At 38.5% G+C, this 21,318-nt stretch overlaps 2 protein-coding genes across 4 annotated transcripts in view; one reads left to right on the top strand and one right to left on the bottom strand.

The window, feature by feature from the left end:
* Positions 1–21,318, bottom strand: part of LOC121628724 (NACHT, LRR and PYD domains-containing protein 12-like) — a 2,607,341-nt gene that overhangs the window by 1,251,559 nt on the left and 1,334,464 nt on the right. The gene's annotated exons all lie outside the window — the stretch shown is intronic.
* LOC121628734 (NLR family CARD domain-containing protein 3-like) lies at positions 8,273–20,029 on the top strand. 3 transcript variants are annotated; one of them, XM_041968033.1, is made up of 10 exons: positions 8,273–8,334; positions 10,222–10,360; positions 10,595–10,705; positions 11,847–12,046; positions 12,687–14,478; positions 15,533–15,709; positions 16,030–16,206; positions 17,124–17,297; positions 18,703–18,876; positions 19,410–20,029. In XM_041968033.1, the coding sequence occupies exons 2-10, from the start codon at positions 10,353–10,355 to the stop codon at positions 19,417–19,419; spliced, it is 2,823 nt and encodes a 940-aa protein (XP_041823967.1). In that variant the 5' UTR covers positions 8,273–8,334; positions 10,222–10,352; the 3' UTR covers positions 19,420–20,029. The 3 variants fall into 3 exon arrangements, with proteins under 3 accessions (XP_041823967.1, XP_041823968.1, XP_041823969.1); XM_041968034.1 differs by having other exon boundaries at positions 12,690–14,478; XM_041968035.1 differs by lacking the exons at positions 15,533–15,709; positions 16,030–16,206; positions 17,124–17,297; positions 18,703–18,876; positions 19,410–20,029 and having other exon boundaries at positions 12,687–14,482.

Raw genomic sequence — 21,318 nt, forward strand, 5'->3', positions numbered from 1 at the left:
GGCTTCAAAAAACTTTCAGTTTTGCACCTGTGAGCTCTGAGGGCCGTAACTTATCAACTGAACTCACAAGAAATAGGATTATTATCCATGAAGCTCAGTTGCAATGCAGCTTCCCACCACTTGGTGGTAGTAATATGTCAGTTATTTGTTCAACAAACTCCAAGGAGAAAAAGACACTCAGCTAGCCGCTAGCTTGTAGCAAACGTTATAAAGAAGTATTTTAAAATGAAGATAAAAATGGTCCCAAATCCCCCTCCCCCCCCCAATCATCCCCCATGACCAGTTTGTACTGGAAAAGTTTTGCCCCAGCATGAAGAACCCCTGCTCTGTTTTACCTTGTCCGCTTTATGAACCTGCTGTTCACTTCTGGGCCTCATTCTTCTTCACTGAATCTGTTTTTTTTAAGCTCCTCCTACTCTTCCTTGTCCTGATTTGGTATTTAGAGGTTGGTTCAGGTCAATCCAACTCTGTTTTCTTTCTTTCTCTGTAAAGTTTCACCTTTTGGCTCCATTCAACTTCTGAGGAACTCAGTCTGGAGATGCATTAATCTGATAGGTTCAGTGAGTGAGAGACCTCTATACTCATCCTGCAGACTGCAGGAGGAAAACATGTCTCCCCAGATGACCTCCATTCTCTGCAGATGCCCCCAGGACGGATTCTGAGTCAGACCAGGACAGACAAGTGGAGGGAGTCTCCTTAAATCATCATAAACTTCAACACACACACATTTCCACTGAGCTGACCCAAAATCAGCAAACACAACACAATAAGCTTATCACAGTTTATTTTGTTTGTTTTTGAGTTAATCATGGTGAAAAATGTAACCATCTCATCCATAAATTATTAATAAACAGAGTTTTTGACATAGGATATTTTATTTCTACAGACATGATTTTCTTTATTTCCTCTAATCTGTTTTTTCATACTGTTTGTATCTATTCTATACAAATATTTTTTTAAAAATGTCATATTTATAAATATTTTATTGAACATTAATATTCAATAAAAAATTCATTTTCTTGTCCTGTTTATCACTGACGCAAACTCAGTAATCATATTTACCCATGCATATATACTAAAAAACAGCTTTTAAAGGGTTAACATGATGATTCCAGGTGACTGTAGCAACAATGAAACAGTGCTGGTGATGGTGAGTCCTGAGGCGTCTTGATATTTGTTCCTTTTCCTTCACTGGAATCTGAGTTCAATTAATTCATGAATATTAAAACTTTGTTTCCTGGAAATAGAAGTTAAAGAGGTTTTTAAGCAGGAGGACAACCAGAAAATGATAGAAAACTAAATTATTCTACTCACTTTGTTTCTTTTCCTCCCTTTTTCTGACAGATGGCACATCATCAGGCTGGTGACTGCAACTGATTGATGATTGGTCCCTTCAGGGAGCGCCCATCGTCTGGCTGAAGTGATTGACTCCTCGACAGTTTGTGCAGAAACTTTTTTATTTTTTTCCTTGTAAATCTCCAGTTACAAACCTCCAGGCACCAAAAAGAAACAAAGAACATGAATCTCGACAGACAGAGGCATGAGCATTACAGAGTTAATCCTTCAGCTGGGACCTGTGATGGATGGCGTCTCCACCTTCCACCAACACGACAGCTGAGTGAGGATCCAGTCCCACTTCAACCCTGAACAGGATGAAGTGGATAAAGATTTTCAGCTGGTTAAATGTTGCTGGTAATTCTGCAGAAATGTCCCACTGAAGCCCACATCATCACACCTCCTCCTCCGTGCTTCACACATGCAGATACACACTGTTCACCATTTATACGTCACTCAAACCTGTTCACTTATTCTTGCCTAGATGGTGGTTATGTCCTACTTTAGCACATCTGTGGACTTATTGAAATATTTTTAATTGTTTAAAAACTTTTTTATTCAGTTTTTGGTCATTTTGTCTGTTTTATTTACATCACGGACATTTGGGTTTTTTGTTGTTTTGTATCTCTTTAACTTTGTTTATGTGGGGTCTTTTTAAGCTTGTTTTGTGTCCCATTTTAGGGGTTTTGCTGGTGGTTTTGTCTGTTTATAGTCCTTTAATTTCAAGATTATTTATTTATAAAGCACTTTAAAAACAGCAACAATGAACACAATTTATAAAATACTTTGATGTTTGTGTTTTTGTAGTTGGTCATTTGTTTCTTTTAGGCACTTTTTGTATATATATATATATATATATATATATATATATATATATTTGTTTTGTTTTCTGTTTTTTTTTTTGGTTATTTGTTTCTTTTGTCAATTTTTGTTTCTTCTTTTTGACTTTTGTAGCAACTTTGACACTTCTCGTTGTGGTACATTGGTGTCTATTTTTCAACATTTGGTATTTGCAGTCATTTGGAGTCTCATGTTGTGTATGTTTGTTATTTTTTGTATTCGTTGCAGCTCAATTCAGCAGCTGTTGCATCATGGAAACGTATCCTTTCCTCAGACAATATCAGTAAAGTCATGATTAACTTTGCTTTCTGCAATAACAAAATTTTAAACCCATTAAAACTTGACAAAGAAACCTTTAGAAGAAGCTGCAGGATGAGGGTGGAGGCGCTCACTACGGAGAGAAGCTGAGTGACATCGAAGAGGAAGGAAGAGGATGAATGGATGGTGAAAGAGCACACAGGGAAGTTGTTTTCTGTCTTGAGTTTCATGTGAATGATGTCTCCAGCCGACAGGCCACACACTGACTGACTGACAGCACACACACCAGCCAGACCACATCCACAAAACTTCTTTCTTTGCTAGTATTTGAAGAAACTGGGGGCGTACATGGTCAAATCCTGACAGTAATTACTCCCCAAACTGTAATCTCAACAAAATGCTCCTCCTGGATTGAGAAAACTCCAGTTCAGGTTAATCTTGCCATTCTTCCAACAGTAAATGCTGTGGGATAAATCCAGGCAGCTGCTTTCTGTTGAGAATTTTACAGGTTTAATGAAGTTTGTTTCACCACTAAGGGGTCAGAACCAGAAAATCTTCTTGAAAAGTGACATTTTTAGTTTGGGTTTTGCCACCTTTGGTAACAGATATACTTTGAATTTGCTGCTATTTAAGTGTCTGGTGAAAAAGTGGCTTAAAAATATTTCTTTTGATAAAACAATTTAAAGAATTTGAATTTGCTGGTTTTAAGGTTAATTGAAGATATAAGTTTAAAGAAGTCCCAGTTAAAAATTTAACTGTCTTCTTTTGCTGATGGCTTAACACTCCACCAACTTTCATTAAATTCTACCGAACAGTTTTTGTGTAATCCAGCTAAAAACAAGAAAGTGTGGACGAGAGGCATGTGAAGGTTATAAATGGGCTGAAGAAGAGTCTCCATATGGGACTGTCAGTGGGTCCAGTATTTGTCCAGTTTTAAGCCAGTGGGTTGTTTGGTATATAGGTACCTACAGGACAGTTTGAACTACTTTATACCCATCTGGGCAACCACATGGTGGGACTGAGGTGGGATCATGATGTGGGTCGTGGCGGGGAAGGAGCAACACAAACAGGACTTATTTGACTTTAACAAATGAATGGAAGAACTCTTGGGGCCCTCAAGGCCAGTCCCATATGGGTTAAAATTTTCTGAATATTTATTACCCACACAGACCCTGTGCACACTTGTTGGCAGGAAAACAGAAAAAATAAACAAACAGCTACAATCACATTCCTCCATCTCTGGTTTTGCCTTGTTGGAAGAATGAAAAAACAACTGTGAGAAAGTAACTATTCTTTACTGGACCAGTTGGACAGATCAATGGTTTTTATGAAGCGCTTATTTAATTAAGTTCCTATTAACTTATTTTAGAAAATCACACACATGAAGCTTATTTTGAATGTACTCATTGCTGGGGTGAACTCTAAAACTCTAAAAAGTCAAAAACTCTCTGTGGATGTCTCCTGTCTGCCGGAGAACCTCTGTGGAAATTTCCAGGAAATTTAATTACATCTACACAAGGCATTTATTTTCTCGTTACATTTTTATGTGAATGTGACTGCAGGCAACAAAATTTACCCTGATTCTCCAGTGAAGCGGCACAGGTGGTTGTTTTATCTCTGGAAGTCTACGTTATCCTCAGCTGCACTAAGGCCTGTATTGTTGTTAAAGAAGCAACAGTCTGTCCGCTGTATCTTGTTTCCACATACAGTCCAGCTCCAGGCAGGTCTGAGTTGAGATTTATACGTTAGAGATTAGGGCTTGCTGCTCTGGAGGGGCTGCAGTCTAGTTTTAGGTTGAGAAGCTCGGAGGCGTCCCTCATAAATAAGGTAAGAGGCCTCTGCACACCAGACTAGACTTCTCAAAGCTCAAGTGGATACTGTTACATCTTATAACAATGAAATTTAAGCTAAGAGAGATGGAGTGTTTTGCTTCCTGTTCACACTTCAAAGCTTAAACTTAAGCTCAGATGTAACTAACATCTGAAAACCTCCAGGATTTCCTGGTTCCCTCATTTCAAGTTCATCGCCCAACTTGATTCATGTCAGTATGGTCACATCTCTGCTGCTTTCAAGGACTCATATTGATTCAAGATTACCTTTATTTAAAAACTTATTGTGTACTGCTAGCTGGGTGTAGGGCCAACCCAGTGCTTACTGGAGAAAATTAATTAAAATTCAATTGCAAAGCTGGTTCAAGATGAGCTGGAAGATGGATGGATGGATGGATGGATGGATGGATGGATGGATGGATGGATGGATGGATGGATGGATGGATGGGCTTTTAGTCACAGTAGGGTGGGAATTGACAAGCTATTGCTAGCAGTTGAGGTCAATGTTCATTTCTACACTTTTCTTTTTCAAACTGACTTGAGACAATTTAAAGTGTCACAATTTATCCTGAAAATAAGCTCATTTATTTATTTTGGGACTCAGGGTTTGGATATCATTCAGTAAAGCTCCCCAATAGCCCCACCACTCAAGTGTTTGACTCTCTCTGTGGTCTGTGAGGATTTCATATGTCAGAACTCAAGTCTAGACTCAGGTCCACAAAGGCTGTTGGATCCAGGACAAAGACTGTCCTTTTTCATTCACCATCAGGGGTCTGGTCTGAATGTGAGAAATGTTTATTTTCCTCAGTTTTCTCTGCAGTGATTGTTAGAATGTTACAGTCTCATGTCCCACCGCTGGAATATATATATATATATATATATATATATATATATATATATGAATCCATGAAATTTATATAATTTTTATGTTGTTTGGTTTCTGTGTGCAGATCCAGTAGACTGTGTTTGAATCAAATTAACTACCTGTGGCTGTGCTCTTTGGTTTATTTTTCAGGTCAGTGCTGCCACCTGCAGGGTGCTTTATAAACAACAGCCAAAAGTCTCAATAGTGCACTCATTTCCATCTCTACATTTAATGAATCATCACCATTTTGGTAAATAAATAAAAAAAAAAAATAATAAAAAAAAAGAGATTGTTAAATCTATCAGATGTGTTCATGCTCTTTTAGTTTAAAATACACTGAATCCTGAACTCACTGCTGTACAGTCCACTTTATTCCGTTCACTTCTACACGTTTCTGCTGCTGTGAATCGACTTTTCTCCTGTTCTTGTTGTTGATGACGGGCTGTATTATAGCCAGAGGTGTTTCTGATTTTCAGACCAACTAATGTACTGAAATGTTTAACAGGCAAAACAGAAAATTGGAATTGTGGAAGCGTTGGTGATAAAATGTCAACATTAAAACTGTGTTATGACTTTAAAGAATCTCTGGCTGCAGCAAGAATGGAAAATGGACTCAAGTAAACAGTGTTATCAGGAAAATAACAAAGTTATGAAGGAAATTACAAAATAACTAGTTCAGAACTAAAGAAAACTGATGAAAAAAAAAGAAAGAAAAATGAAACTCAGTCTCAGCCCAGTCAACATTTCCTGAAAACAGTATGACAGTTGGATGAAATATTGTGGCTGAAAGCAACCACAGCTACTGTTTGGTTCCTCTTTGGGTTCATTAGAAAGAACGAAGGTCTGATGCAGCTCACGCTGATCCTGACGTGTGGAGACATTTGAATGAAAGCTTCACTAATTTACTGTATGTATGAGTCAGTGGCAGATCTAGAAAACTTTACACTGGGTGGCAAAGCAGTGGCAAGAGGTCTCGGCAGGTGTCGGGTTTAAAAAGCTGCTAAACAGCATGTAAACAGAATGAAAATTAAATCCACAAAAACTTTATTTAGACTTCTTTATCATTATCCCTACAAAGAAAACAACAACAATATTTAGGCTTAAATTTAAAATAAGTACAGAAAAAGAATCAAATTTCAGGATGGATATCAGCCGTCTCTTTCAGGAGAGCTGAAACCCACTTTCTTGTGCTTTTCTAAGCTGTTTCTCAACTCTGGGGACAGGACTGCTCAGATGAGCCGACTTTGATGTTGATATATCTAAAATATATAGAGAGTGACAATTAGAATGATTTAATGCTGTTTCTCTGTTTCTCTGATGTAGGATTTACATCATATTTAGTTTAATTACAATTACTCCAGTATTTATTGTTATTTTAAAGGCATGAGTTACTTTAATAAAGCTCCACATTTCTAACCTTATAACATACATGTTACTGAAAACATGTCATTATATTGCGTAACATCTAAACCTCTTCGCTGTCCGCTCTTAAACGTTTACTGAACACCACCTCCTCTCATTCGCTAGAGAGTCGTTTTATTCTGTTCATTTTATATTAGGTGATTTTATTTGTTTTTACTTGTATTTATGGTTTTATTTGGTCTCATTTTAGATCTTACATTGTTTTATTGTGTTATATTGCCAGATCTCTTCTTTGTCCTTTAATGTTTTATGTTTTCTCAGGACTTTGGTCAGTCCTCGCTGTATTTTAAATGTTTTATAAATAAAGTTGGCTTGACTTGGCTAATGTTATTTATGGAATTTATACAGAGAATAAAAACATGCCATGTGGTCCAGCTGGAATGAAGGATGGATCCCAGACTCTGTACTATCATTCTCTCCATCATCTGCCTCATCCTCACTCTCTGCTTCTGTCTTCTTCATCCTTCGCATCTTTTTCCACATCTTCATTTTCTTCCTCATGTGTTGCTCTCTCAGTGGTCTTCTCTAACTCCAACCATCCTTTCTTCTCCACCATTTTTTTTCTTCTTCATTTCTCACTTCTTTTTCAACAAGAAACCTGAGATTCTTCATCACCAGCTCGCAAGCAGCTCAAACAGTTTCATTTTGACTCCTCATTATCCTCAGGTTTATTTATTTTCCTAATATGAGGATGTAACTTTTATCTTCAGCACTTTGTGCTGCTTTTCTGTGAAAAGTGCTTTTTAAATAAAGTTTGATTTTGCCTCATTGACGTGATCATACAGGCAAGAACTGTCATTGAAACTTCAGCCCCTGAAACAGAAGCTTTTTTCATGACTCCATGTTTGCTGAAGGTGACTGTCCATTTTATTTATATTTATTTAATTAAATTAATAATATTTGTTTGTTAACCTAATGCTATGAGAGGCTTTTGGACATACAACAGATTTGTTTTAATAATTTAAGGACAGAAAGGTTGGGGTGGGGGTGGAGGGTTCAGTGTTAGCATTGGATGGCTTTGGTGGTGGGAGCGCTCTAAACGTCTAACTTCTCCCATTGACTGTGCTGCTTGTTACTGAAAATGAATCCCGCTGAAGTGGATGCAAGTGTGATTTGTTCATTCAGAAGTTTGAATAAATTGTGCTGCAGATTTCTGCACATGCATAATAACTAATCTGCAGTTACTGTAAAGATTATAGTTTTATAGTTTTGGTGCTAAAGGTACTGCTCCCTATGACTGGAAATATTCCTCTATAGATGGGTGTTCATCCTTCACGTTGGTGTCATGTTGACATTCCTCTTTTACTGTGTGGCAGAATCTCTTTAAGGTTCCGTTCTATTTTTTTCTATTTGTTGCTGCCTTTTACTGCTTTTTAATGCTTTCTTTGCATCACCTGTAATGCTTTTAATGTTTTATGTAAAGCACTTTGAATTATCTGGAATATGAAATGAGCTATAGAAATAAACTTGCCTCGCTTCGCCTTCACCATGTCTCATCTGGGCTGCTGTGATGAAGGGATGGAGGCAGCTCTGAAGGGAAACAAAACAAAAATACAGAACTTGCAAGGTGTACCTAATAAACTGGCCAGGTTAAGGGATGTTACAAAGATATGTAATAAAATATAACTTACAATAAAAGAGGAAGTCGAGGGACATTTTTACACAGCCCACCCTCCACCTCCCCACACACATGAGGTCATGTGATTTCTTGTAACTGTGGAGAGGAGAAATTACTCTGTTTAGAATTGACAGAGCAGAAGGATGAAAGCTGACATCTAATCCAGAGTGAGTGATTTGACTGTTCCAGTCTTTCTATGGATAAAAGAGGGAAAAGGAGGAAGAATCTGAACTCCGTTTGATTCATTGTCATCCTAACGTTGTGGTATTGATGGTTTTATTTAACTGCGTAGTCGTGTGTAAGTTTGCTAGTTCCTGTTTCTAGTCTTGGGTGTTTGCTTGAACAGTTTAATTTGATCCGATTGCTCTCTTCTGAACTCACAGAGTCACAACTTTAACCCGACTGCTGAGTGGAGATGAGGTTAAACACGAATCCAGATAAAATGTTCACTTGTTCTGCAGAAATAAGGATTGCTCACTGTTCCACTTACTGCAATAAGCAAGTTAACTGATGGTTGAACGTGAACTATTCTTCACCTCAAGACTGAAAAGATCTGACTTTGCTTTTTATCATGTTTCCTATGATAAACAACAAACTCGGTTTGCTTCAGTGGAAGTGGGATCATCATATCATTCTTCTAGTTACAATGGTCAGACCAGCTGATCTTATATGTTGAAGCTTTCACCATGTGTTCATATCCTTTATCCTGATCATCACCTGTTGAAATCAGGTTTCTATACTCACCTACACATTCTATAAAAACGTGTTGTATTCACTCAGAGAAACCTTTGCTTTTCAGAAATGCATTCACACCAGGATAGTTCATCAGACGGTGGACTCAGTTCAGATGGGGGGGAGCAACATTCTTCTGGACGGAGTTGTTTGCGTTCATGCTGCTCTGTTCAAACAAATGAGAGCTTTTAAATGTTGCATTCCACTCCTCGCCAGAGGTGGCACTGCATCGAGAGTAACTGAAGCGAGAACAAGACAAACAATGAAGAAGAAAACTTATTCATCTGTTTCAAATCAGGAGCTGCATCAGATCCCAGCCGCCTTAGGTTGATCATGTTTCTGTCAGAACTTTTACAGAGATCTTCCAAATCTGACCGCAAGACATTTCTCCTGGCAAATCGTCACATATGTGCATACGTTTTGGTTGTGTTTACCCACAATGCCAAACACTAAACCCACGATGCACTTCACTTTGTGGTCTGCTTCCTGTATGTGGTCCATTTGAAGTGGACCAAGATTTCCTTTATAGATGGGCCAAGTCGGCTTCTTCAAGCTGAATCAGAGTCCGTTTGCACATTCACAATTAAACAAAGCGGATTTCCGATCAAATGAACTTGGATTTAAATCAAAAGCAGCTAGTGTGAATGCAAAATACGTGCAAAATGTAGAAATACATCTGTATTTGACAGAAGCTCTTACCCATGCTTTCACCTGCAGGAAGAAAAGACAGACTAACAAGCAAAATTATCATTTTAACATTGCCCTAAAACAAAATTATGGAATAAGAAATGATGTTTAGCTGAGTGTCCGCAGCCCAGGAGGCTGCAGCTGCAGTCTCAGGACCCGCTTTCTAAATGTCTCTTCCATCATTTCCTCACAGTTCACAGCGTGAACTTTTTATCAGTCTTCAGCTTCATTTATGCTCTGCATGACTTTCTATAAATACGACACACCTTTAGTCCGTCTTCTTCTTTAACATGCATATTTTTGTTTTCAGCCAGCTCGCAGGGACAAACGGAGCAGCACCACTAGAAATCATGGAGCCAGTGTTGTTCAGTGTAGCACTACATGACAGCACATGGGTCCAACTGGACTCAAAGCAGTCTGACTATCACTTAATTATGATGTCCCATCTTGTTTGAATTCATGTTTGTGTTGTTCTTACTCTCAAATGTAAGTCGCTTTGGATAAAAGCGTCTGCTAAATGACTGTAGAATAGAGAAGTAGAATAGTAATCAGCTTTCTGCTTTCAGTTCAGGGATGAATGAACTGGAGGAAACTGACTGAATTGTATAACAGAGTGTTTCTGGTGGACCTTTTAGGCAGCCTGAAGGCCCAATGAGTGATTGTGTGGAGGAAGAGAGGGACCGAGAGTCTCCAGTGTCCAGCTGTGTGTCCATGAGGAGTGACCATTCCAAAAAAAAACCCTCTGCTCTTCAGTAATGAACCTGGAATGAAAATGTGAGTGAAATAAATACAAAAAGAAAGAAAAATGAAGTGACATGAGAAAACTTTTACATGTCAATGTGTTACAATCAAACTAAAACAAATAATATTAAACTAATAGAAATAATCAGTTTTCTGTCTCTGTTTTCTTTTCTCTGATGTAAGGCAATTAGAAAGATTTCTTAAAATGATTGATTCAAAGACATTATCAATGATTGATATGATTTTAATAACATGGTTGGTTTGCAGAGGTCAGAACCACAGAGAGTCTGAAGAGCCTGATGGTCTGTCCATGAGGAGCGACTGTTCCAAAGAGCAACCTTTAGTCTTCAGTAATGAATGTGGATCCTCAAACACAAAGTAAGACCTTTGCTGCAGCTGCTTTCTGCCTTCATGATGCTAAACGCTGGTAGATGGATGAACTGATTCTGCCATCTGCTGGTTCACTGCTGAAACACACAAAGCTTGGTGCAAAAAGTCTTAATGTTTGGCTTTTAAAAATGAGTTATTTAATCTTTTAACTGCCTGCTGCATTTTTTTAGTAACAATAATTAATTATTATTATTAAAAATGTGTTAAAATAAACCTGCCTGTGCCATCTTTACCACTTGGTTTGGGTATGTAATGTCAAACGTGTGTGATATTCCATTTCTGTTTCAAGTTTTGAAATTTAAGTACAGAAAAGTACTTTTAAGTACTTTTACTACATTATTAATTGTCATCGTGGCAATTTCTTAAAGAAATAATTCTTATTATCATTGTCACCAAAAGAAACAAAAAAGAAGAAAAAATACATAGCAAAAATTTTACATTCCTTTTTTTTCTACAGCAAAAACCACGTCCACATGTCACCACATGTGGATCATGTTCTCTATTATATGATCACATGTAGAAAACACGTTACATCATGTGTGGGAGCCATAAATGGTTGCAGAATTAAACGTTGAACTTTTTATGTCTTGTTTATTGGTTAGTTTCTTTTTTATTAGCTTGTATCACAGTGATTACGATTTAGCTTGGTCATGTTGGTATGGCGGTGGTTCTCTAGTTTACTTAAGACACCTGTGTGCTGTGTGTGGGTAGAGAGAGGGTGGGTCGCCGTGCTGACCGCCACCTTAGTTAATCGCTGTGATTTACTTTGTTTTTTAAATTACATGAGTGCATTTGGATCTCAGCTGATTTATTGGCACGTCAGACAAAGAAAAAAAGCCCAACTTCAGCCTCTCTGACTTTTTCTGTTTTTTTTAATCACATCATATAAACTGCGTATTGTTGTATTAACAACAGACTTCATCCTCATGGTTCAGTGTTTAATTAGTAAAAGGGTAAAAGCAGTTAATTTGTGTTTCTGAGGGGTTGAAATCATTCCATCAGCTTCTACACAGACTCCATGCTGAATCCGTCCTCTGGGACGTCACAGCTTGTGGACAAGTTCGACGCATCCTGATGTTCTCAGCAACAGTCAGAAAATCTTTGCAATGATGATGAAATGTCTCTGCAGAAAGATGAAGAGGAGTGGTGTCTATGAGACAGAGCAGCTGTCCTGCTGTCCTTTGTGTCAGGACATCCTGAAGGATCCAGTCTCTTCCAGCTGTGGACACTGGTTCTGCAGATGCTGCATCAGCTCATACTGGGACCAGTCTGCTTCATCAGGAGGCTCCTCCTGTCCCCAGTGTGGGAAAAGACCCAGAATCACTGCTGGTAAATAATACTGTATAGATTTTTTTTCAAGACTATAACAAATGAAATGCAGATAATTACTTACTAAAATAACAGTTTTTATAACAGCAAAAATTTGGTCTTACTGATTGTGGTCCAAAGCTTTTTATATATATAAAAAAAAGTTCCTGGTCATTTATGGCTTTTTGTGCTCTTTGGGATGTTGGTATTCTACTTGTTTTAGTTTGAATTCCTGCTTTTATCATTACTTATATTAGCATTTATTATTTTAAAGGCATAAGAACATTTTGAAAAATAAACATTAACATAAGTGGTGTATAAATAAATACTATCCAGATCAATTATATGTAGTTATCCCCATGTATGTAAACTGGGTCAAGGATAGTGATCCCGGAAATTAAAAAAAAAAAAAAAATCTCAGTATTGTTTATTTTTAACTTGGAACTGAATCGCTGTGGTTTGAGTCCAGTTTCTCTCTCAGTGTGTTTATTTTGACATATTAGCCTTGTACTGATCACTGTACTACATATTCTAAAGTGTCCCTGGGAAATACACTACTGAAGAAGAAAGATAAAGAATACATTCTTATGCATTTAAAACCTTTTAAATGTTTGTCAAACATGGCGACTGCTTTTTAACTCTCATTTGCTCTTATTTCCAGCAGACGCTGGTCTGCAGGAGGTTTTAGATAAACATAAAATCAGTCTGAGGAGGAGATGTGAACATGTGACTGAAGGAACTGATGGAACAGGAAGTAGAACCCTCCTCAACAGGATCTACACTGAGCTCTTCATCACAGAGGGACAGAGTGAAGAGGTTAATACCCAACATGAGGTGTGGCAGCTGGAGACCGCTTCCAAGATGTACACCCTCCATGACATTCCAATCAGGTGCCACGATATCTTTAAAGCCTTACCTGACCAACATGGACCAATCAGAGTGGTTCTGACCAACGGCGTCGCTGGTGTTGGAAAAACCTTCTCAGTGCAGAAGTTCACTCTGGACTGGGCAGAGGGCTTGGAGAACCAAGATGTTGGTGTGGTGGTTCTGCTTTCATTCAGGGAGCTGAACTTGATCAGAGATGATCAGTACAGTCTTCTCCAGCTGCTCCATGTTTTCCATCCAACATTACAGAAGATCCCAGCAGAGCAGCTGGCTGTCTGGAAACTTCTCTTCATCTTTGATGGTCTGGATGAAAGCAGACTTTCTCTGGACTTCAACAACACTGAGGTTGTTTCTGATGTCACACAGAAGTCTTCAGTCAACGTGCTGCTGACAAACCTCATCAAGGGGAATCTGCTGCCCTCGGCTCTCATCTGGATCACTTCCAGACCTGCAGCAGCCAATCAGATCCCTCCTACATGTGTTGACAGGGTAACAGAAGTACGAGGCTTCACTGATGTCCAGAAGGAGGAGTACTTCAGGAGGAGATTCAGTGATGAAGAGATGTCCAGCAGAATCATCTCCCACATGAAGACATCCAGGAGCCTCCACATCATGTGTGGAATCCCAGTCTTCTGCTGGATCACTGCTACAGTTCTGGAGCACATGTTGACCACAGAGCAGAGAGGAGAGCTGCCCAAGACCATGACGGACATGTACTCACACTTCCTGATGGTCCAGACAAAGAGGAAGAAGAACAAGTACCATGAGGGACATGAGACGAGTCCACAGGAGCTGATGGAGGCTGACAGAGACGTTCTTCTGAAGCTAGGGAGGCTGGCGTTTGAACATCTGGAGAAAGGAAACATCATGTTCTACCAAGAAGACCTGGAGCAGTGTGGTCTGGATGTCACAGAGGCCTCGGTGTTCTCAGGAGTTTGTACTGAGATCTTCAGAAGAGAGTGTGTGATCTTCCAGAAACCAGTTTACTGCTTCGTTCATCTGAGTGTTCAGGAGTTTCTGGCTGCAGTCTACATGATGGACTGTTACATCAACAGGAGCACAGAAATACTAAAGGCTTTTCTGGGAGAAAAATATAGTAACTCATCTCTTGATGACTTCTTGAAAACAGCTGTGATAAAATCCCTCTACAGTAAAAATGGCCACCTAGACTTGTTTGTTCGCTTTCTTCATGGCCTCTCTGTGGAATCCAACCAGAGACTCTTAGTAGGGCTGATAAATCAGAGAGAGTACAAATCCGAAATCATCCAGAGAATCATCAACAACCTGAAGTACATGAATAATGATGAAATCTCTCCTGACAGAAGCATCAACATCTTCCACTGTCTGATGGAGATGAACGACCTCGCAGTTTATCAGGAGATCCAAGAGTTCATGAAGTCAGAGAACAGATCCAAAAAGAAACTTTCAGAGATCCACTGCTCAGCTCTGGCCTACATGCTGCAGATATCAGAGGAGGTCCTGGATGAGTTGGACTTGAAACAGTACAACACTACAGCAGGGGGACGAATGAGGCTGCTTCCAGCTGTGAGGAACTGCAGAAAGGCTCTGTAAGTCCAAATAGTTTCAAACGCTGCTTTTGAACCAAGTTTGCCATTATGTTGACTAGTAGGTTCCCCTTAAAGATAACAAAAGGGTCTTTGGTTGCATTGGCGTCATAGTTAGGTATATTGAAAGGACATTACAGATGACAAGCACTTGACCAGCCAGTTAAAATAATGTAATCAAATAGATTCAGTAAAGTCCTGTTCCATTAAATCGTGTTTTGAACAGCAGATGTTTTAGAGATGTGACGTTCATGAACAAATCGATTCTTTTGAATGACTTTTAAATGAACGATGGGAACCGTTCATTTGTGAGCCATTCTTTTTATATACAAATTTTTGACACAGCCTTCATCAAATTAAATGAAATCAAACTTTATTTATAAAGCGCATTTCATGCCTTAGGCAACACAAAGTTCTTTACATAATTAAAAACAAAAGAATAAAAACACTCAATGAAATCTTTCACACAGTCACACGCACACACCTATACACACACACACCAAGCCCAATCCCCCCCCCCACCCCCACCCCCCTTCCAGCTAAAAATGACTGAATGAATGAATAAATGAAAAAATAAGTAAATAAGAAGTAGTACAGTAGAGTAAAATGAAAATAAAATAAATAACATTTGTGACATCATAGAAGTCTGATGTCCAACATGCTATATTCATGTGAAGCATCTATGGATAGAGAGTATTGTTTGGAAAGAAATACTGTGAGTTCTATCCAAAACATTTACCACAGTTTGCACTGACTGCTCAGGTTTATCCTTTTTATCTGTATTTTTCCTATACTTTTTAATCTTGTATAGTAGATTTCATATAGGTACATATTTTTGTCATTCTTATATATTGTGAAAGCTTGTAAGATATTGTGAGAATGAACCAGTCTTTTGAATGGCTCTTTGAAAGGAACGGCTCCTCAAGATCCGGCTCTCTTCAAAGAGCCATAAATCCCATTTCTAAGATGTTTCAGTTTCATCGTACACACGTTCAATCTGTTTTAAGTGCAGTGTGTTTGTTACTATTATACCTGATTTTATATCATTCAACGGCAGACTTGGTGATTGTCGACTCTCAGAGACTCACTGTGAAGTTGTGGCCACAGCTCTGAAGTCCAGCCCCTCCCATCTGACCGAGTTGGACCTGAGCAAGAACTATGACTTGCAAGATTCTGGAGTAAAGCTCCTCTCTGCTGGACTGGAGAGTGCAAACTGTAAACTAGAGACGCTGAGGTCCGTCCATTGTCTGGGGTTTTCATATTTTTTTCCATATTTCTTCAAGTGAAATTTAGATCTGATATGTCAAACTATCTTCATTCAGTCATAGGTTTTAAGTATTTGTAATGCAGGTTTTTGCTAAATTCTTTAAATCTGAATTGTAAAATTAAAGCACAAATTCATGCAATACAAACTACAATATTAGTCCCTTTATCCAGAGGAATCAAGAGTCCATCATCATTTGTTTGAAATAATCACTGATATTTTGAAATCTATTATAATTTGCACAGATCAGCATCCTAACATCCTATTTCAAAACTGTGATCCTTGTTCAGATTGGAGACCTGCAGTTTGTCAAATATTGCCTGTGGATTACTGGTCTCAGCTCTGAAGTCCAACCCCTCCCATCTGACAGAACTGGACCTGAGTGACAACTGCAAGCTGCAGGATTCAGGGCTGAAGCTCCTCTGTGAATTTCTGAAGAGTCCACTCTGTATCCTGAAGACTCTAAGGTAAGACACCTTCTTTATTTGTGCATTGACTTTAATCAAAGTCAAAATCTTCTTTATTGTCAATTCTGCAGCATGTACAGGACAGACAGACAATTGAAATGATGGTTCTCTCAAACCTTAGTGTGATGCAGTATGAAATATGGTATAATGAGGGTTGTGTTACACCAAATACTTTAATCCACAATCAGGATCTGTTTTATTCTGTTGGTTAACCATTTATTCAAAATTAAGGAAGAATTTACGGTTCATTAATAATTTTTTCTGCCTTCATAGAATGGTCCTGATCAATTTTGACCAGGGCCAACAACTATTTCATAGTAAGTGCCTTCACCAAATTTTAAACTACAGATCTGTTTAGAATGGCTAAATAGGCTTTTTTTAAACATAAATGCAAAATTAATCTTTATTAAATGTTTTAGAAAGCATGAAAAGTGGTTTTTTTTTAGGTTTTACGCTTGTTTTAGGAGAAAAACATCTACTATTACACAGTATCATCCTGTTTCACATAAAAAAAAAACATTAAAGCTATAACAACTTAGATATATTTTACTTAAATTCAAAATGTCACAACTGTCCAGATGTGCTGGAATTCATAACATAACTACTCTGCAACACTGACATGACACTGAAACCTTTACACGCCATCCTCACTGCTATACCTTTAGAAATAACAACTATCTTTTCTTGAGATTTTCTAGGTTTGGTCTCTATTTGACATTGCAGGTGTTTGCAGGTGCAGATCTTGTGTCTGTGTCACGGCGCCGTTTGACCTCCACATGACTTCTGTCCCCGATGTGCACCATATATCATCACTCCTCTACCGTTTCATTACTTTACTGTTTTCAGATGCAGCAGCTATTTGACTATTTGAACAGGCATTCTGTTTGTTTTATCTCCCTTTTCACCATTTTATCCAGGTTAAAGGACTGCAGCTTGTCAGAGGTTGGCTGCGCTTCTCTGGTTTCAGCACTGAAGTCCAACCCCGGCCATCTGAGACATCTGGAGCTGAGCTACAACAACCTGCAGGATTCAGGAGTAAACCAGCTGTGTGGTTTCCTGGAGAGTCCATCATGCAGACTGGAGACTCTGAGGTGTGTTTGCTCTCTGAAGTACAGAAGCTGTTGATGTTCAATCTTTCTTTCTTTCCAGTTGCCTGAACATCAGTTTTTCTTCATGTTGCAAATGTAAGAGAACATTTAACCAGGTTTTATTTAAAAGTTGATAGAAGTTAAATCAGAATGCTTTTCAGTCAGCACAGACTGATGATTAAATGAAGCACATGAACGAGGCTGTTAAAGATAACTGGGGGTAAATATAAAAGCCACTGCAAAGAGTTTGAGCATCTGTGTTAACACAGACAGCACTTGAAGTGTTAAATGTTAATTTCAGCTTAAGAAGAGAAAGGACCATGATTAGTCCTAAAAGGACACAGCTGAGATCCGTTATAATGTTTGTGATTTAGAACCACAGTAGACTCAGGCTATATGCAGCCTCTTCTAACAAGCTACACTTGTTGGAAGAGCTATCTTGTTAAACTGATTAAGAATCATCATTTTATCTTAAACAGATTAAACGTGGAGTTTATTAATCTATATTCAGATTAGCTTAGCCAGATAGTTTACACGTATTATTAATCCTGCAGCTTATTTGAATGTGTCAAAAATGAAGCATATTAATGTTGTTTAAGGAATTCTGCTGTTAGGAAAATTCTTCCCAAAACCAGAACTGCAACGCTAAACCTTCAAAGAAGAACCACAGAGTTATTCAATGTATTCAGTTTTACCTGCAAGGAGTGTATGCAACATACAGGTATGATACACACACTGAGTTGTTTCACACATCACAAGACATTATAAAGGGATGTTCACGAAGTCCTTCCTTCGAACATCACACACTTTAGAATTACGCAAGTTTCAGGTTACAGTATGTTTCCACTAAAGATAAGACATGGAAAATAAGAAGCACGACTAGGTTAGTGTCCGGTCTCCTCCTGGTACAATCACATCCTTTTATCTCATCCATGGCCTTGACTTTCTGTTTCTTCAGACTCAAGCATAAACCAGCACACACATGCACAAAGAATGCTGCTGAGTACTTTTTCTAATTCCTAATGATTAAAATACAATTGTTACAGAGTAGAGACAGAGTAAATACAAAGTTAATTCTGAAAACATAATGAATAAATGACTGGTTCAAAGTATAATGACGAATTATAAATAAAATCACAATATAATATAATAAACATAATGATTTTCCTTACATCTACTAAACAGCTAAACTAAACTAAACTAAACACTAGGAATACAACTACATGTTTTTAGCATCAATCAGAATGAAATTAAAAGAAATTAACAGACCTCTGCAAAAGAAAGCTATTTACAATCTATCTATCTATCTATCTATCTATCTATCTATCTATCTATCTATCTATCTATCTATCTATCTATCTATCTATCTATCTATCTATCTATCAATAATACTGTGCTCTTTATTCAGGTTATGCTGGTGCGGTTTGTCAGAGAACAGCTGTGTTTTTCTGGTGTCAGCTCTGAAGTACAACCCGTTCCATCTCACAGAACTGGACCTGAATGAGAACAACCTGCAGGATTCAGATCTGAAGCAGCTGTTGGATCTGGTGGACAGTCCACACTGTAGACTGAAAACTCTGAGGTCTGTAGGGTTGGAGTTAATCCATTCTGCTTTACACACAGAAACAAACCTTATATCCAGTGATTCCTGTACAACTATCATCATGATGCTGTGAAAGGAGACTGGTGGCAGGGGTTGGGATGCACCAAACCAACATGATGCTGGTATCAACGAAACACCCCCTGCTGGGTCTCCACACATCACCATTGAACAAGAAAAATGGCTCTTAAAAACAAATTAAGATGACTTTTTAAGTTAAATTAACACATGAGAAGAGCCAGTGTTTCACAAGTTATGTTAGCAAATATCTTTCTGTTGCTGTTAGCAACCGTCATCTCCTGTACTCCTTCATGTAGATAAGTGGTTCTGTTCCATTCATGTCTGCAGGAAATAAAGCTGGATGACAGCTAACAGTCTTCACTCTGCTGCTCAACCCTGAACAGGACTGATGTCTGCTGCTCATTACTGAATGTGCTGTATCTCTGACTACTAGCTGAAAGATTAAATCTTTAGGAGAGCTCATTTTATCTGTTTCTTTCTCCCTCTCTCTACAGATGGAAGTAATGCTGTTTGTAAATCAGACAGTGAGCAGGTCAGTGTGTGCTGAGAGATGATGAGCTGGGTCCTGGTGACCCACAGAGAATGAAGCAGCAACAGGATGAGATGCTGGAATAACAGCTGAAAGGAATATGACGATTTACTATGTCTCTAGTGAGTTTGCATTGAGATGTTTCATATTTTCACATATTTCATGTAGGTGTCTATTAATGGTCTTTAATTTTTGCTTTTGGAAGTAAAAAGTAAAAACATGTTTTTGATCAGTCATAAGTCAATTTTACACGTGAACTGGAATCATGATCTGTACCAAAAAATGCTCTGGAGCAGCGACATAGGAACATAAATGTCTGTACTATTTACTGTGGACTTTCCTGGATTATCCATCTGCAAAATTTAGGGAAAAGTAACTTTTTAGGATAAATAGAATTGCATGCTTCACTCATGTATCTGTACTCATCACTAATGGAAATACTATATTAAAATAATTTGCTTAACTAACGAGCACACAATGTCTCTGTAGGATAAGCATTAACTGCTTTCAGTTCAACTCTCCTCTAAAGCAAATGTTAAGAGAGTGATGTTTGTAATTTGGCAGTTAATAAAACCATTTGTTGAAGTGGCACAACTATTTTTTTATATATTTGTTTGTTATATAAATGCAAACATCCATCACAGCAATGAGTAAATGTCTGCTTTCTCAAAGTTAGCTGAGTTTCATTCCCTCTGGTCCCCTCTGAGTAGCTCCATCACTTAGCGTAGGTGGAGGATTGTGACCTCAACACTTTGGGGGTTGGATATTGGTGCGGCTGCCTTCTGTGTGTCTTTGGGGGGGAGTCATCTTGAGGTGGTGGGGCGTGACCACTGGTGGGGCCTGTGTCGGTGGGCATTGGCCCTTGCCCTGGTGCCTGGTTACTGGGTTGTGTGGCTGGAAAACTGAAGTGGATGCTGGCGATCTTGGCCCGCCAGGGCTTGTGCGCCATGGCCACGGGGGACTCTGGCTGTGGCCTTCCTCTGCCGCCCTCGGGGTGGGTTCGGGGTAGTCTTTATGGTGGGGAAGCTTGAGTTCGTGCTCTGGGATTGCTGCTGATCGCCCGGGTCTCTAGGCTGCTCTAGTCTGCCTGTAGCCTCCGTGGAGGAGTGGTCACATTTGCACAATCACACTCATCTCCGCTCACTCCTGACTCCTCATACTCTGCATGCTGACACAGTCACTGAGTTGTCCAGTGAGTTTATTTACAAGCTACATTTCCTTTTTTTTTTTTTTTAATGTGTCTTTGGTTGTTGTTGTGATACATTCTGTTGTTGGTTATATTTTGTGGAACTCCTGATGACGGTCAGCTTAGTTTACCTGTAAAAGCTGTAGGAAATTCTCTGTTGTGTTTCTGTGCAGGTGGTTGGTTGTCTGGTGTTAGGTTGGATTGAAGGATTGTTGCCTCTATCTATTGTATCTTTGTCTCCTCTTACTTTTGTCCACTTTCCTTTTTACTTCTCTTCATTACTGTCCTTTCTTAATTCTGTCCCCTTCGGTCAGGTTCAGCAAGATTACATAAATTCCATAATTCCAAATAAATAAGATAAAACAATAAATTTAAATAAATAAATAAATAGATTACACACGAAGCTCCTCTTGGCAAAGCAAGTTTGTTCGGCACCACACACCCTGTGTTTGCTATTGTGCTGGACAGGACAAGTTAAAAAAGAAAATAAATAAATAAATACAAAATAAATGCAAACATCCAAAATGGAGTTTCATCCTGCAAAGTCAATGACGAAAGTTTTACGACTGCAGATTTTATCATTTTCCCCCTTTGATTCCTTCAAATTTATTCAATTGGAGCAAATTTTGACAGGTTTTGTCAGTTGGGATCAGTTGGGAACTAATTTCAACCACTGGATTTTCATTTT

Source organism: Melanotaenia boesemani, chromosome 18, assembly GCF_017639745.1.
Source record: "Melanotaenia boesemani isolate fMelBoe1 chromosome 18, fMelBoe1.pri, whole genome shotgun sequence".
Classification (NCBI taxonomy): domain Eukaryota; kingdom Metazoa; phylum Chordata; class Actinopteri; order Atheriniformes; family Melanotaeniidae; genus Melanotaenia; species Melanotaenia boesemani.